At 45.3% G+C, this 16,441-nt stretch overlaps 1 protein-coding gene across 1 annotated transcript in view; it reads left to right on the plus strand.

Annotated features, from left to right (window-relative positions):
* Positions 183–16,441, plus strand: part of LOC109821871 — a 33,220-nt gene continuing 16,961 nt past the window's right edge. The window contains exon 1 of the mRNA XM_020388026.1: positions 183–831. Within this exon, the coding sequence (XP_020243615.1) occupies positions 183–831 (649 nt within the window). The remainder of the gene's footprint in view (positions 832–16,441) is intronic.

A 16,441-nucleotide genomic window follows, 5' to 3' on the forward strand; every position in this document is an offset into this window, starting at 1 on the left:
AAGTTAGATTAATATTTACTCTTTTAAGGCATTGGGCACTATTCACGTGTACGGCACTATTCACTTATATGGTACTATTCACGGATACGGTACTATTCACGGATACGGTACTATTCACTTATACGGTACTATTCACGAATACGGTACTATTCACGAATACGGGAAAGACGTAATCTTTCGCCATGGGATCTACAGTTGAAGACAACAGGCTTCGAATTGAGAAGTTCGGCGGCCAAAATTTCAGGTATTGGAGGATGCAAATAGAAGACTATTTGTACCAGAAGGATCTCTTCCTACCCCTCCAAGGAGAGGCGGGGAAACCTGAGAAGATGGACGACGATAAGTGGAAGGTGCTCGATCGTAAAGCACTTGCCACCATCAGGCTCAACCTTCACCAGCATGTGACTTACAACGTCTCGCATGCGACCACCACCAAGGAGTTGATGGAGGCCTTGGAGGCGCTGTATGAGAAGCCGTCTGCTTCAAATAAGGTGTACCTGATGAAGAAGCTATTCAATCTCAAGATGCAGCAAGGAGCTCGCGTGGCGGACTTCTTGAACGAATTTCAGGCTGTGGTGCAACAGCTTGCTGCAGTAGATCTAAAGTTCGACAACGAGATCCAAGCTCTTCTGCTACTTTCTTGTCTACCAGATTCATGGGAGAATATGGTAATGGCGGTGAGCAACGCTAATGGCAATGACAAGATGAAGCTCGACACAGTGGTTGGGGCAATTCTGGATGAAGAATCTCGCCGCAAAGTCTCAGGAGCTGAGGCCTCTAGCAGTGGGAGTGCTCTGCATGTCGAGGCACGAGGGCGTGCACAGAAGAAGGGTAGGGGACGACGAGGCCAATCAAAATCCAGAGGGAAGTCTAAAGAGCCTAACCCGAATGGTTACGTAGGCGCTACAGTTTTCTCGATCCCTTCGCGGATAGACGAAGAAGCTCTGCCCAATTTTTCAGCAATCAGATCTGATCGACGGTGGTCCACGGATAAACCCCGGCACAGGCAAAGACACCCACGCAAGCAGAAGACCGATGAACGATCTCTGCGTTTGTTTGATAAAGTTGTAAACTTTTTTTATTTTCATTGTGTAAGGAGATCTTATAAAAAGATCGACTTTTTATTTTATTCGAGTTTATTGTAACGACTAAAGTTGTAATAGATTCGATAGCAATGAAAACAGCAACTTTCACAGCAAACAAACTGGCGACCACAGTGGGAGCCAACAGCTTCGCTGCCGGAGCTGTCGTGCCGCAGCCGATGATCAAGATCCCGGTGCTCGAAGAGGTCGAATACAAGTTCGACCAACAGAACTTCGAGGAGTATGTCTCCTCCTCCTCCTCCAGATCTGCCTCTACTTGCAAGTGCAGGAAGGCCTCCTCCTCCAGGAAGATCCGCTGGTCTTCAGATCTGAAGACCCAAGAAGATGATCAAGATCCCGGTGCTCGAAGAGGTCGAATACGAGTTCGACCAGCAGAAGTTCGAGGAGTATGTCTTCTCCTCCTCCTCTAGATCTGCCTCTCCTTGCAAGTGCAGGAAGGCCTCCTCCTCCAGGAAGATCCGCTGGTCTTCAGATCTGAAGACCCAAGAAGACGATCTCTCCGCCGTCGCTGCTGTAGTTACACCTCGCAACGATCCGCCAGCTTCCAAAGAAACGAGATCCAACGTTCGTGATAACTCCTCGAAAGTCAAGGAGTTGCCCGTTGAAAGTGCACCAGTGTTGACGAAGAGGGCTCGTCAAAGGCGCCGTCAATATCTCGCGCGTTAATTTGCCAAGGCTTTGGAGTCTGTTGACGGGATCTGTTATGATACGGATCTGAAACGCAGAAGGCGCAAAGTGTTCCAGCAACAAGCTTTGGGAACCTCCTCCCAACCACCTACTAATGAATGGGTTCGTGTCAAACGAACCCGTTCAACTCTTAAGGAGCGCATCCATAAACATCACGCACTGTTAGCGCAGACGAGGATTCTTGTACGGAAGGCACAGGAATTGCAGAAGGAAAAGGTGGCCAAAAAACCACCAAGATCTAAGCAAGTCTGGATGCCAAAGGCCAAATCAGCGCCTAAGGCAAAAGCAGACGACGATGCTCTCTGGTCTTCGTCAACTCCAGACCCTGCTCCCGCACTTCCGGTGAAGCTCTATGACAACGTGGGTCTCCCCAAAGCTAAAGTCCCATTGAAGGATCGCATCGGTTCTCTACCCGAGGATCGAGGAAAAGCGCCTGTTAAGGAAAGCTTGAGTTCGTTGAAGGAGCTTCGAGCCAACATCCGGACTGGGGGTCGTACGCGACCTCCTAACAAATTATTTTTTACAACAGCCCGCTTGGAGGTACGTGCAGAAAACCAGGAGCCCGTTAAGGTTTCACCCTCACAAGGGTGTGATTCCAAAAGTGTGACTCCTGTAGATGCCAACAAGGCAATCTTTACTCAGAGGAAAACGCTTCAGACAGACGAACGCGTTATACCTAAGAATTCATGTAAACAGCCGATAGGTATCTCTGACTACAACGTCGATGAGTTGTACTATCGAGCTGGGGGTACGAATAAATCTCGAAAGAGAAGTACCCGGGAAGCGGACTCTCACTGTCCGTGTACCAAAATTATCAGGGCAATATTATCAGCGTGTAGCTGCCCCAAGACCGCTCCGCAGAGGGTCTCGGTATTCGAGGGGATCTTCGATGGAACGACGAAACCCAAATCAAAGCGTTTCCACTAAAGAGGATCGGTTGCTCGAGATGATGAATTCCTAGAAGTTACCATCAACATGGTCAATAAGGGAAAATCTCCGATTGTTTCAAGTGGTTTCAACCCTAATTTCTCTCCAGGAAGAAGAGTCAGTTCGGGAATAACCCAACAAATATCTCAGCTTCAGCTAGAAACCGTTGGACATAATGATTACCAGGGTGTCCATGAAGGAATACATTCCGATGACGAACTCTCGGATTCTTATTCCGCAATCGCCTCTGACGATACAACGTCTAGCATAGGACAAGCTCGGGAAGTGTTCATGGTCAACACCGAGCAAATAGCCAAAATCATTGAGGATGCTCTAGCCAAGTAGAAAGAAGCCTTCAAAATCGAAATGGAAATGGCTATGCAGGAGATGAGACAAATGCACGACCAACAAATCCGAGCTTTGTCGAATCAGCTAGGTGAGTCTAGCCGTCGCAACACTGCTAACTAAGCAGGTAGCGATTCAGATGAACATGACGCTGGGGGTGGCCCCACTAAAAATAACGACGCTGGGGGTGGACCCACCAATGATGATAAACAATGGGGGTGGCCGTATTATTCCTCTCGAAAATTGTCCAAAACAGGATATAGATGAGGACGAAAAGATGAAGGATCTCGAGAGCAAAATTAATGCTTTAATGTCTGCTCAAGAAGTAAAGAAAACTGGCATTCCATGTCCTTACCCGAAAGAGTGGGATTCGACCCCGTATCCGGTGAAGTTCAACCTGATCAACTTCACGCCGTTCGACGGGAAGGGTTCCCCCACTCAGCACCTGATCTATTTCAAATCCCATTTGGGAGTGATCTATGGCAACGAGCCTCTGATGGTCCGATCATTTGTTGGCACCCTTCGCGGGCCCGCCTTCGATTGGTACCGCCGCCTCAAGCCCGGAAGCATCAACAGCTGGGAGGACCTGGAAAGCATGTTCCTCGCTCATTTCTTCGATGATGACGCAGAAGTGTCGATCAAAACACTCTTCGATGAGAAACAAAAAGACGGAGAGTCGGTGGATACCTTCATCAAACGCTTCCGCAATCAGGCAATGAACTACAAGGATCCCGTCACGGAGGAATTCGTCTTGCAAACCTGTCATAACAACTTGTCCATTAACATCTTGGACGTTATGAGAGTAGAGCCGCTCAATACCTGGAAAGAATTGAAGATGCAATGTCACAACAGCAATCCCGAAGGCAGCAAAAGACTTCGGGTCCGAGACTCCAAAGAGAGTATTCCTTCAAGGATGAAGATGTTCCAGCCATCTTCGAATCCCTCCTTGGAAGCAACAAGATCAAGCTACCACCTATCACAAATCAGGAGGAAGCTGACAATACTGCGGATCCGAAGTACTGCGCGTACCACAGGAGGATCCTTCATCCCACCAAGGCTTGCTTTACTTTAAAGAATAGCATCCAAACCTTGGTTGAAGCCGGCGTCATAATGCTAGGATAAGCCAAATAAGAACGGCAATACTCCGAAGAGTATAGGAGTATAAACTGCTTCTCAATACTCCGAAGAGTATACGAGTATAAACTGCTTCTCAATACCCCGAAGAGTATACAAGTATAAACTGGTTCTCAACACTTCGAAGAGTATACGAGTATAAACTGCTTCTCAATACTCCGAAGAGTATACGAGTATAAACTGCTCCCTGATACTCCAATAGGTATATGAGTCTAAACTGTTTCCTACCGTTGATGGGAAGTTCCTGGAGAATGTTACGCTAATATTCTTAAGGACTGATCAAATCAAACGACAGTGGACCCACCAACATTCCCATCTGCCAGTCATTGGCGTTTCTCAGACTCAACGTGCTAGGTCCTAAACGCCTAACATTAAAGTCTCCCTTTGAGTGGTAATATGGGTTGGCACTTTCTTTGCTACCCGTATTCCACTCTCTTTGCGTTCTGGTCAAACCTATAAAAGTTAGGGCCAAAGCCAAAATCCCCTCTCGATTCCTCCAATGAACGAGAGGTCCACCTTCAAATCGAGCGATCAAACCTTCCGACAGTTAGGTCGTCTCAAACTCCTGCTTGGTCAAACATTCATACAGTTAGGGCCACAGCCAAAATCTCCTCTCGATTCCCCCAATGAACGAGAGGTCCACTTCCAAATCGGGTAATCAAACCTTCCGACAGTTAGGGTTATCCGAATTGTTACGATTCTCGGAGTGGAGATCCCACTCTTAGTTTCATCCTTCCGGATTCTGGGGGTGGAGATCCCACCTCGAGTTTCCTTTCCAGCTGTAGATAGAATATAAAATTCTTCCTCTTCAGCACCGGGAGATAGAATATAAAATTCTTCCTCTCCTCGGACCTTTCCGATGCTCGGAGTGGAGAACCCACTCCCAGTTCATCATTCCGGATTCTGGGGGTGGGGGATCCCACCTCAAGTTCCCTTTCCAGCTGTAGATAGAATATAAAATTCTTCCTCTTCAGCACCGGGAGATAGAATATAAAATTCTTCCTCTCCCGTTTCTCAATCTGTCTTTGCTTTTAGAAAAGACACGATTGTCAAATCCGGGCACTCGATGCACGGGGAATTTTATCCCGAAGCCTGAGTAGGGATAAGTCAACGCCTAACACGCGTTGCCGGGTAGTCTATTCCCGTGAGAAAGACGAAGTCTATGTATTCAAAATCATAGCATTAAGTCTAAGAGAAGCAATTCTCTTAGCACAACGTTACATGTGAAACGGGTTTTAATAATTCACATGCTAGCCCGATTCAAACGGTAATCGGTAAAGGCACGTCAAACCCGTTGATGGCTGGGGGTTTGCCAAAAATCCCAAAGTCTATGTCTAACACGCATTGCCGGTTAGTCTTTGACCGTAAAAAGGACAAAAGACCACATATTCAATATTGTGGCAGGGTGTTATTAATAACATCATAATCCGTGCCTCACACGCATGGGGAATTTTATCCCGAAGCCTAAGCAGGGATAAGCCAACGCCTAACACGTGTTGCCGGTTTAGTCTTTTACCGATTGAAGAAGACACCAGAATCCGAGTCTGGGGACTTTTATCCTGAATCCTAAGTAAGGATAAGTCAGCGCCTAACATGCGTTGCCGGGTAGTCTATTCCCGTAACAATGGAGAAGTCTACGTATTCAAAGTCGTAGCATCAAGTCTAAGGGAGTTCATTCCTTTAGCATAACGTCGCATGCGGAATGGGCTTAAAACAATCCGCATGTAAGCCCGATTCAAACGGTAATCGGTAAGAGCACGTCAAATCCGTTGAGGGCTGAGGATTTGCCAAAAATCCTAAGTCAATGTCTGATACACGTCGCTGTTTAGTCTTTTCACAGGAGAAAGACGAAGTCTACGTATTCAATATCGTAGCACTAAAATGGTTAACTCTTTTAGCTTAACGTCACATGCGGAACAGAGTCTTTTCACAGGAGAAAGACGAAGTCTACGTCCATCAAACCCGTTGATGGCTGAGGATTTGCCAAAAATTCTATAAATGCAAGTCATTGACGCACCAGCTCCATTAGTTGGTCTCGTGACTTGAGCATCCAACAACTTCAGGATAAGATCTATACATGCAGATGAATCAGCTTTAACAGTTGGTCCTGTAGCTCCGACACTTGGGACCGCCGTGCTCCAATACCTTAAGAGATTAAACTGTGTATACTCTAGTAAACGTACGAGTATAAACTATGTTAACGTACGACGTTCGAAACCCGAGGGTCAACGCCGGTCAACGCGTAACCCTAGGTCAACGCCGATCAACGCGTTGCGATCAAAAAGTCAGCGCAAATCAATATATCATGACAGAGATAGTCAGTTCAAAGTCAACTCAATGACACGAGCCAAACTCAACTCACCGGTGGTAGACTCGAGACTCCAACGACGGCCAGGCGATAAACGCAGCGCCGGAAGGACTTCGGCTATTCGTCAAAGCATCGAATAGAACGAAAATCTGGAATGAGAATCACTCGTGATAGATCAAAGAAGTTGTTATGGCTATCCCAATAGAGGTACATCGAGAAGGTGCTAGAAAGATTCAACATGCACAAAGCAAAGCCGGTCAACACACTGTAGGCATCGAAAATTGCCTATAGGTCTCCACGAACAGCTCAAAGCTAAGAGAAGATGATGAACGTCACCATCTGGTTCACAGAAGCTTGATTGACGTCGACGAACGCTTGAAGTGAATCGACAAACTATGTGAAGCAACGGAGTTTCAGAATAATAAAGATACGAACTGATCGGGAGCCCCGTGTCACTTACAAAAAACGAAATGTCGTTCGTGTCTCATTTATTCCACATATGATCTAATCATTGAAGCTTATAGAACTCCTCTCCGGCTTTCCAACGCACTTTGAATCGTTCAAATCCGAGTTCGGATGAAGAGGTTACGGCGAAAACGAACAAACAGGCATAACGGAACGTCTCAGGCTGAACTGGGACACCCGAGGTGTCTCGGCACTTGTGGAGCTATTTTGACCATGATTTATTTTGAATCTGAAGAAACTCAGAACAGGAAAGTTATAGATATTTTTGTCAGCTTTCCAACTCATCTGGAATCAGGTCATTTGGAGGTCATATGAGAAAGTAATGCCTAAAATAGTGCCGAGACACCCAAAGATGTCTCGGACCTGGCCGAGACACCCAAAGGTGTCTCGAAACATTTGAAGCTGTTTTTACCATGATTCGTTTTGAATCGGAAGAAATTAAAAACAGAAAAGTTTTAGGTATTTTTGTCAACTTTTCAACCCATCTAGAATCAGGTCATTTGGAGGTCATATGAGGAAGTTATGCCTAAAATAGCGTCGAGACACCCAAAGGTGTCTCGGACCTGGCCGAGACACCCAAAGGTGTCTCGGAACCTATGGAGCTGTTTTGACCATGATTCGTTTTGAATATGAAGAAACTCAAAACAGGAAAGTTATAGATATTTTTGTCAACTTTCCAACCCATCTTAAATCAGGTCATTTGGAGGTCATATGAGAAAGTTATGCCTAAAATAGCGCCGAGACATCCAAAGGTGTCTCGGACCTGGCCGAGACACCCAAAAGTGTCTCGAAACTTGTGGAGCCGTTTTGACCATGATTCATTTTAAATCTGAAGAAACTAAAAACATGAAAGTTGTAGATCTCTTTGTCAACTTTCCAACCCATTTGGAATCAGGTCATTTGGATGTCATATGAGGAAGTTATGACTAAAATAGCGCCGAGACACCCAACCCAAAGGTATCTTGGAACCTGTGGAGCTGTTTTGACCATGATCCCGTTAGAATCTGAAGAAACTCAAAACATGAAAGTTGTAGATCTCTTTGTCAGCTTTCCAATACATCTTGAATCACTCAAAGCCGAGTTCAGATGAAAGAATTAGATCCAAAATACTAAATGGGGTACAGACTGTCTCGCACAGGTGCGAGACACCCCGAGCTGTCTCGCACTTGGGACGTGTTTTTAATGGGGTACAGACTGTCTCGCACAGGTGCGAGACACCCCGAGCTGTCTCGCACTTGGGACGTGTTTTTAACGGTTTTCGATCAGTTTTAACCGCTCCGCTATCCCCTCAAGCCTATAAATACAAGCCTTAGGCCTTTTTTTTTGAAGGGCTGGAATTCTGGTGCCGCGGCGAAGCCCTGCCGGATTGAAGACTTAAAGTGCACAGATTTCAAGAGAGGAGGAGGAAAGATCGGATCTAGTTCTTCAATGCAAGAGAGAGAGATTCGTCAGATCTACATCACCCGCATCCAATCCTTAGTATTATCCCGTTGTGGTAATTCTAAGAAGAGCAATTATCTCGCTTTTGTCGAGATAAGCGCTACAGTTTTCTCGATCCCTTTGCGGATAGACGAAGCTCTGCCTAATTTTTCAACAATCAGATCTGATCGACGGTGGTCCACGGATAAACCCCGGTACAGGCAAAGACACCCACGCAAGTAGAAGACCGATAAACGATCTCTGTGTTTGTTTGATAAAGTTGTAAACTTTTTATTTTTATTGTGTAAGGAGATCTTATAAAAAGATCAACTTTTATTTTATTTTATTCGAGTTTATTGTGACGACTAAAGTTGTAATAGATTCGATAGCAATAAAAATAGCAACTTTCACAGCACACAGGGTACTCGCTGGGTGTTGAAAAACGCGGGTCCGACTCTAGCGTTTTAATGTTGTAACGCGGGTCCGACTCCAGCGTTTTGGTGTTGTAACGCGGGTTCGACCCTCGTGTTTTACTGTTGACACACGGGGAGGACCTCCGCGTTTTGGTGTTGATACATGGGGAGGACCTCCGCGTTTTGGTCTTAGAGCGCGGTGATGAGTTCCGCGTCTTGCGTTGGAGAGATTATCAACAAGTAATCTCTTTTGTCATAGCGTTGCAAAGATCATTGTCTTGTAATCTTCGTCTTAGCTCCTTGAGAATATGAGAGTCGTCAGATTGTAACTCCCGATGTTGATTGTGAATGCTGTTGAACTAGAGCTCTCATCGGTTATCGTGAAGGTCGTCAGATTGTAACCTTCAGCGATCTACGTGAAAGTCTTCAAATTGTAGCCTTCTGGAAGTCGTCAGATTGTAACTTTCATCATCGATGTTTGACGGAGGATAAGCTATCTATTGTGATTTTTAGACAGCCTACAGAACCCCTCCAAAGTTTTCGAAAGTTCGCGGTTGACTGGGACGAATTTTTGGATTACTTTGGATCTCACTCTGATCCTGGAGCTGTTGATTTCTTGTCGTAAAGGAGTCATTCTCTGCACTCGCTTTGAAGGCATCTTGGTTGAAGGGATTTGCCACGTAGGACCTTTGTGAAGGTATGCGTCATAATTCTGCTTCTGGAATGCTGGGGGGGGGCCTGCGTTTTGAATTTGAGACGCGAGGCTGACTTCAGCGTTTTGAATTTGAAACCCGGGTGTGACCTCGGCATCATGATTTTTGTAACGTGGGTCTGACCTTGGCGTTTTTAAAGTTGGAACTAGGGTGTGACCTTGGCGTCATGATTTTTGCAATGCGGGTCTGACCTCGGCGTTTTTACTTGAGACATGGAAGTGGCTTCCGTGCATTTTTGACTAAGTCTTTGAGACTTGTCTTTAGCTCATCTGTTTCAAGTCCCGGATCACATCCATTAAGCTAATGGACCTACGAACATGCATAGGATTTTTGGCAAACCCTCAGCCATCAACGGATTTGATAAGCCTTTACCGACTACCGTTTGAGTCGGGCTAGCATGTGAATTATTTGAATTCGTTTTACATGTAACGTTGTGCTAAGAGAATGAACCCTCTTAGACTTGATGCTATGATTTTGAATACATAGACTTTATCATTTTTACGAAAAAAGACTAACCGGCAACGCGTGTTAGGCGTAGGCTTATCTCTAATTAGGGATCGAGATAAAGTCCCCCATGCGTGTGAGGTATGGATTTTGGTATCTTTTTCACGGCAAAAGATTAACCGGCAACGCGTGTTAGGCGTAGACTTATCCCTACTTAGGATTTGGGATAAAGTTCCCCGTGCGTGTAAGACATGGATTTTGACATTATTAATAACGACCTGCTACGATATTGAATACGTAGGCTTTGCCATTATCGCGAGAATAGGCTACCCGGCAGCATGTATTAGATGCAGACTTATCTCTGTTTAGGGGTCGAGATAAATTCCCCCAGGCATGAATCCTGGTGTCTTTTTCACGGCGAAAGATTAACCGGCAACGCGTGTTAGGCGTAGACTTATCTCTAATTAGGGATCGAGATAAAGTCCCCCATGTGTGAAGGCATGGATTTTTGATGCTGTTTGTTCCTGTGTTACTTGAAACACTGAAAGAAAGTTAGAAGCGCCAGAGGTGTAATATTAACTTGGCATGAATTTTCACTTAGAGTGAAATTCAGAAATTTTCTTTATTATCACTAGGATGATTCCAAAAAATCTTTAATCCGTTGGGGATTTCATAATGAAAACTTGCTATTCTTGTTGAAAAAGTATTAACAAGTTCATTGGGGGGTGTGACTGTTAGAGGTGTGATGTTAACCTAACAGTATTTTATGGACCTATCGCTCTATTAAGGAGAGTCGATAAGTGGATTTTTATCAGAGGTGTAGTGTTAACGTGACAGGATGTGTGTTGCGATTGGACCAACTTTGTGGACTTATCATCCTATTGACGAGGATTAATAAGTGAATTTGTCATAGGTTTAGTGTTAACGTGACAGGATGTGTGTTGCGATTGGAGCAACTTTGTGGACTTATCATCCTATTGAAGAGGATTGATAAGTTAATTTTGTCAGAGGTTTAGTGTTAACGTGACAGGATGTGTGTTGCGATTGGAGCAACTTTGTGGACTTATCATCCTATTGAAGAGGATTGATAAGTTGATTTTGTCAGAGGTTTAGTGTTAACGTGACAGGATGTGTATTGCGATTGGAGCAACTTTGTGGACTTATCATCCTATTGACGAGGATTGATAAGTGAATTTGTCAGAGGTTTAGTGTTAACGTGACAGGATGTGAGTTGCGATTGGAGCAACTTTGTGGACTTATCATACTATTGGAGAGGATTGATAAGTGAATTTTTCAGAGGTTTAGTGTTAATGTGACAGGATGTGTGTTGCGATTGGAGCAACTTTGTGGACTTATCATCCTATTGGAGAGGATTGATAAGTGAATTTGTCAGAGGTATATTATTAACGTGACATGAATGTGTTGCGATTGGAGCAACTTTGTGGACTTATCATCCTATTAAAGAGGATTGATAAATTGATTTTGTTAGAGGTTTAGTGTTAACGTGACAGGAATGTGTTCTTGTGACTTGCACAAGATTTTAGGAATTAGCGTCTCGCTGGGGAAACTTGCTAAATGAGTTTATCATCAAAAGCGATAAATTTTGATGCTTGTGATTTGAACAAGATTTTGAAGACTTAGCGTCTTGCTGGGGAAGATTGCGATTTGAGCAATTTTGAGGACTTATAATCCTATTATCAAGGATTGATAAGTTGATTGTTGTCAGAGGTATATTGTTAACATGACAAATTAGGAGTGATGCAAGTTGAATGCATACTCTGTGGGGATGATGATCGTCAGAAGTGTAATGTTAACTCGACGATGTGAAAGATTCGTTACTCTTAATCCAATGGATTCCAAGTAACCAACCCCCAGTCTTGATTAAGACTTAGCAGGAGAAGAAAAAGAGGTAGACAAGGCACATCGCCTAGTGAGGCACTATCCATGAAGTCGAAATAGAAGCACATCACCTGGTAGGCCATTATCTGATGAGTTTGACTATCAGAGGTAACTATTAACGTGATAGTTTTTTGGACCCGCCATTCTATTGAAGAGGATTGGCAGGAGAATTTGGAGGGAATAGACTATCAGAGGTAACGGTTAACGTGATAGTTTTATGGACCTGTCATCCTACTAAGGAGGATTGGCAGATTGATAGACTATCAGAGGTAAATGTTAACATGATAGTTTTGTGGGCCTACCTTCCTATGGAAGCGGATTAACAAGTTGATGATAGTTCTGGTAGATTTTATGGTTGACAGAGGTATTCTTTTAAACATAACAACTCAGACAATTTATTACTCATAATCCAATGAACTACAAATAAACCAACCCCCAGTCTTGAACAAGTGCAAGAGGGAAAAGGAGTAGGCCACTATCTAATGAGTTTGACTATCAGAGGTAATTATTAACATGATAGTTATTGGAGACCCGGCATCCTACTGAAGAGGATTAGCTTCAGTGGTCGTAGTATCTTCCCCTTCTGACTGAGGAGATTGGGCTTGGTCCGATTGCTCAGGAGAAGGTTGGGCTTGGTCCGATTGCTCAGGTTGATCCTGCCTACTTTGTTCTTCAGCTTTGATCCTGGCAATAATCTTTTGAGCCTGTTCGCCTTGAGAGATTAGTTGTCTCCAAGAACGACATTCTGCAACTCCGATTCGGGCTAGGAGGTCGGTCTACAAGTTGTGTCGACATGTCTCTACTAAAGTAGACTGTGTCATACCTGACGAACATCGAAGAGCCATGGTTCGGAACCTTTTGACGAAGGCTTTGATGGATTCTCTCTTCTTCTGCTTAGTGGCGAGAAGGATATGGATGGAGACTTCTGTATCCTCTTCAAAAAATCTTGACAGGAAGAGTCTCTCTAAATCTGCCCACCTTTGGATATATCCGGCAGGTAGGTTCCTGAACCATTCAAAGGCAACTCCCTTAAGGGTGCCAATGAACAATCGAGCCAGTATGATATCGTTTGATATTACATTCTCAGTCTGTGACTTGAAATGATAAATATGTTGGTTCAGTGATCCCGTGCCGTCAAAAGTTTGTAGCGTCGGGACTTTGAACTTTGGAGGATAAGGGGCTGCATCCCATTCGGCAGGATAGGGCCTGGTAACTCCCTCATCTTGGAGCTCGCTTCTGTTAGAAATGGCATTGAGGCGGGCTTCCAATTCTTTTATTTTAGCAGATTGGAGATTCTGCTCGTTCTCAGTCTCTCTTCCTTCATCAGAGGAAGATTCCAGGTTGTAGGCTTCTTGGTCAGAAATCGTGTCATCAACCATTTTTTCCTTCCCTTTGCCTGTGTGAGGTCGGGACGAAGACGTCTTTCCTCTCCGGGAGAGTTCTTGCCTAGGTGGCGAATCTGTCTTCTGAGATTTGGCCTTGTCTGTGACAATTTGAGTCAACAGGGCCATGAGTTCATTGATGGCCTCTTGCTGAGATTTGAGCATGGCCTCCTGCTCATCAAGTCTCTTCGCGAGATCTTCATGGCTTTCTGTCATATAGGCGGAGCTTTCACGTTCAACAAAGGAACTTGACGATTGAGACTCCGCGATGGCTGAGTGTTCATCATCGGAATTGGTTCCTCTGGCTAACCTCCGATAATTGACAGGGAGAATGGTTCCTGTTCGCGTCCGAGTGCGTTGGTAGACTCCTTCAAACTCGTTAGCGATTTCTCTGACGGTCGGCGAACGACTTGTCTCAGAGTCATCGGAACTAGGACCTGAGGCTTTCCCTCTGCCGATCACATTGATAGTGACCTCAGGATATTCAGTCTCTGGAGAATTCTTCCTGTGCGAACGTCGTCGTTGGTTAGACAAAGCAACGTCCGTTAATTGGTCGAACACCAATGGTTTGGCCACATATGAGCAGCATTGATATCCCGAGAGGACCATAGGAATCAGCCGTTCACATTGGAATGAACGAATGAATTGCTGCATCGGTCTTTCTCTTGATATGAACTCTCTCAAATCTATTGTAAAGATTCGAGGAGAATTACTCATTGATTGTGAGGTTTGAATTGGAACCCCCAGTCCATGATTGGACATGACTGGCTCTTGGTAAACATGGATCTGGTTGAGATGACTTGAATCCATGAACTTCTTATATCTGCCCCTCAATCTAGTCGCGCTACGCAGAGTCGCGTTTGGAACTTGGGACGCGAGGGTCGCGTTTGGCACCTGAGACGCGAGGGTCGTGTTTGGCACCTGAGACGCGAAGGTCGCGTTTGGCACTTGAAACGCGAGGGTCGCGTCTGGCACTTGAAACGCGAAGGTCGCATTTTGGTTTGGCGACATGAGGGTCGCGTTCTTCATTGTCGACGCGAGGGTCGTGTTTTAACTTGGAAATGCGAAGTTGAAGTTCGCGTTCAACGAAGGCTTGAGGTTCGCGTTTTGGCTGTAAAACGCGCCATTGAGGGCCGCGTTCAGTCTGGTTCTCGCGAAGCTCCTGTTCGGGCTCATAGACGCGGAGCTCAGGGTCGCGTTTAGGCTCACGAACACGAAGCTTGCGTTGGTTGGAGGATCGATTTTCTTGAAGTTGTGCCCATCGCTGAGACCCTCTTCTTCGATGAGCAGCGTTCTTCTTGGCCTGTTTTAAGGCTTTTGCAAGGGCATCATCGGCGTTGATTGGATCTATCTCCGTCTTAAGCCTTTTACCACCCATGACACATCGTGTTGACGCGGGTGTGAAGTTTTCAACTCGTTGAGCGAGTTTGGCAGAGGCAGAGCCCAGTCCTTCAGAGGAGGGGCTGTTTGATGAATTTTTAGTCTTCTTGGAGACTTTGTGGATCTTGCGTATAGCCTTAGGGCTAAGGGATCCGGAGGAGATAGCCTCCTCAAACTTGGCTTGATCAAACTCTACCACGAGAGTTTCGACGGTTGTTCCAGTGAGATGAACATCGAATTGCGCCATCACTTCTTCGTCACAGAAGCTCATCCCCAGCAGAGTCGCCATCTTTTGTATGTTGGAAAATTGCAGTAAAGAGAAGAAAAGAAATTTGACTTTGATTCTTTTAATCTCGGTTACAATTCGATTACAAAAGAGAGGAGAACGAAATTGGTTCTTCCTCTTTGTTTAAAATTGGGTTCTTCACGGTGGCGATGGAGTGCCTCCCTCGAATGCTCGCGTCGAGTTTGCTCTCCGTTGACGATCCGACGTCTTGATTCACTGGAACGATGTCTTCTCCTCACGATTTGACGTTGTGGAGAACTTGCGTGGAATGTTTAAAACTCTTGATGAGTTGATAACTCTGATCGAGTTTGAACTCTTGAAAAAGAGTTGATTTGAACCGAGAGTTCGGTTGATAAGCCAAGGATCAAAGCTCTCTGTTGTCGAAGTTGAAGATAATCTTCATTGGAGGATGATGCCGATCCCCTCAAAAGCTCGCCCAAGGATCTCTCATGTTGCTGCCAATTCCCAGATCCAAAAAATGTCAGTCTCTCCGATCAACCCAGCCAACCCTTCCGTTCCAAAAAGCCAGCCCTTAACTCAGTTGAGTTTACTCGCTTTTATAGGGGATTAAGGGGTGTAATCGCCCCCTTAATTCTCTCCATAGTGGGGCGGAAATCGCTCAAATCGTGGAGGGAAAACGGTTCCTGCAACCGTTCAGCTCGTGTTTGAACGAGTCAAACGCCCACGTGGGCGTTCAGGATCCTAACTCCGTGTTTTAGAATTGAGACGCGGAGTTGGGTACTCGCTGGGTGTTGAAAAACGCGGGTCCGACTCCAGCGTTTTAATGTTGTAACGCGGGTCCGACTCCAGCGTTTTGGTGTTATAACACGGGTCCGACTCCAGCGTTTTAATGTTGTAACGCGGGTTCGACCCTCGTGTTTTACTGTTGACACACGGGGAGGACCTTCGCGTTTTGGTCTTAGAGCGCGGTGATGAGTTCCGCGTCTTGCTTTGGAGAGATTATCAACAAGTAATCTCTTTTGTCATAGCGTTGCAAAGATCATTGTCTTGTAATCTTCGTCTTAGCTCCTTGAGAATATGAGAGTCGTCAGATTGTAACTCCCGATGTTGATTGTGAATGCTGTTGAACTAGAGCTCTCATCGGTTATCGTGAAGGTCGTCATATTGTAACCTTCAGCGATCTACGTGAAAGTCTTCAAATTGTAGCCTTCTGGAAGTCGTCAGATTGTAACTTCCATCATCGGTGTTTGACGGAGGATAAGCTATCTATTATGATTTTTATACAGCCTACAACCTCCTTCTCTTGATAATTAATCGCCCCCTGTGAAATGAGCCCCTAGGCCTGTATTTATAGGCTTCGGTTGAGGGGTTTTTTGGATAAGAATGAGTGATTTGGCCTTATCTTCAGTTAATAACGGCCTAACCACGTTTGTAGATGATATTTAGACAGTTAAGAACCCCTGGAACAGATAAATCCCGAGAAAACCGCTCAAAACCGTCAAAAAACGCGTCTGGGGGTCAAACCTGCGCGAAACAGCCCGCCGACCCGCGGGGGGCGCGGGTCGACGCGGGTCG

The sequence above is a fragment of the Asparagus officinalis genome, chromosome 8 (assembly GCF_001876935.1).
Source record: "Asparagus officinalis chromosome 8, Aspof.V1, whole genome shotgun sequence".
Lineage (NCBI taxonomy): Eukaryota > Viridiplantae > Streptophyta > Magnoliopsida > Asparagales > Asparagaceae > Asparagus > Asparagus officinalis.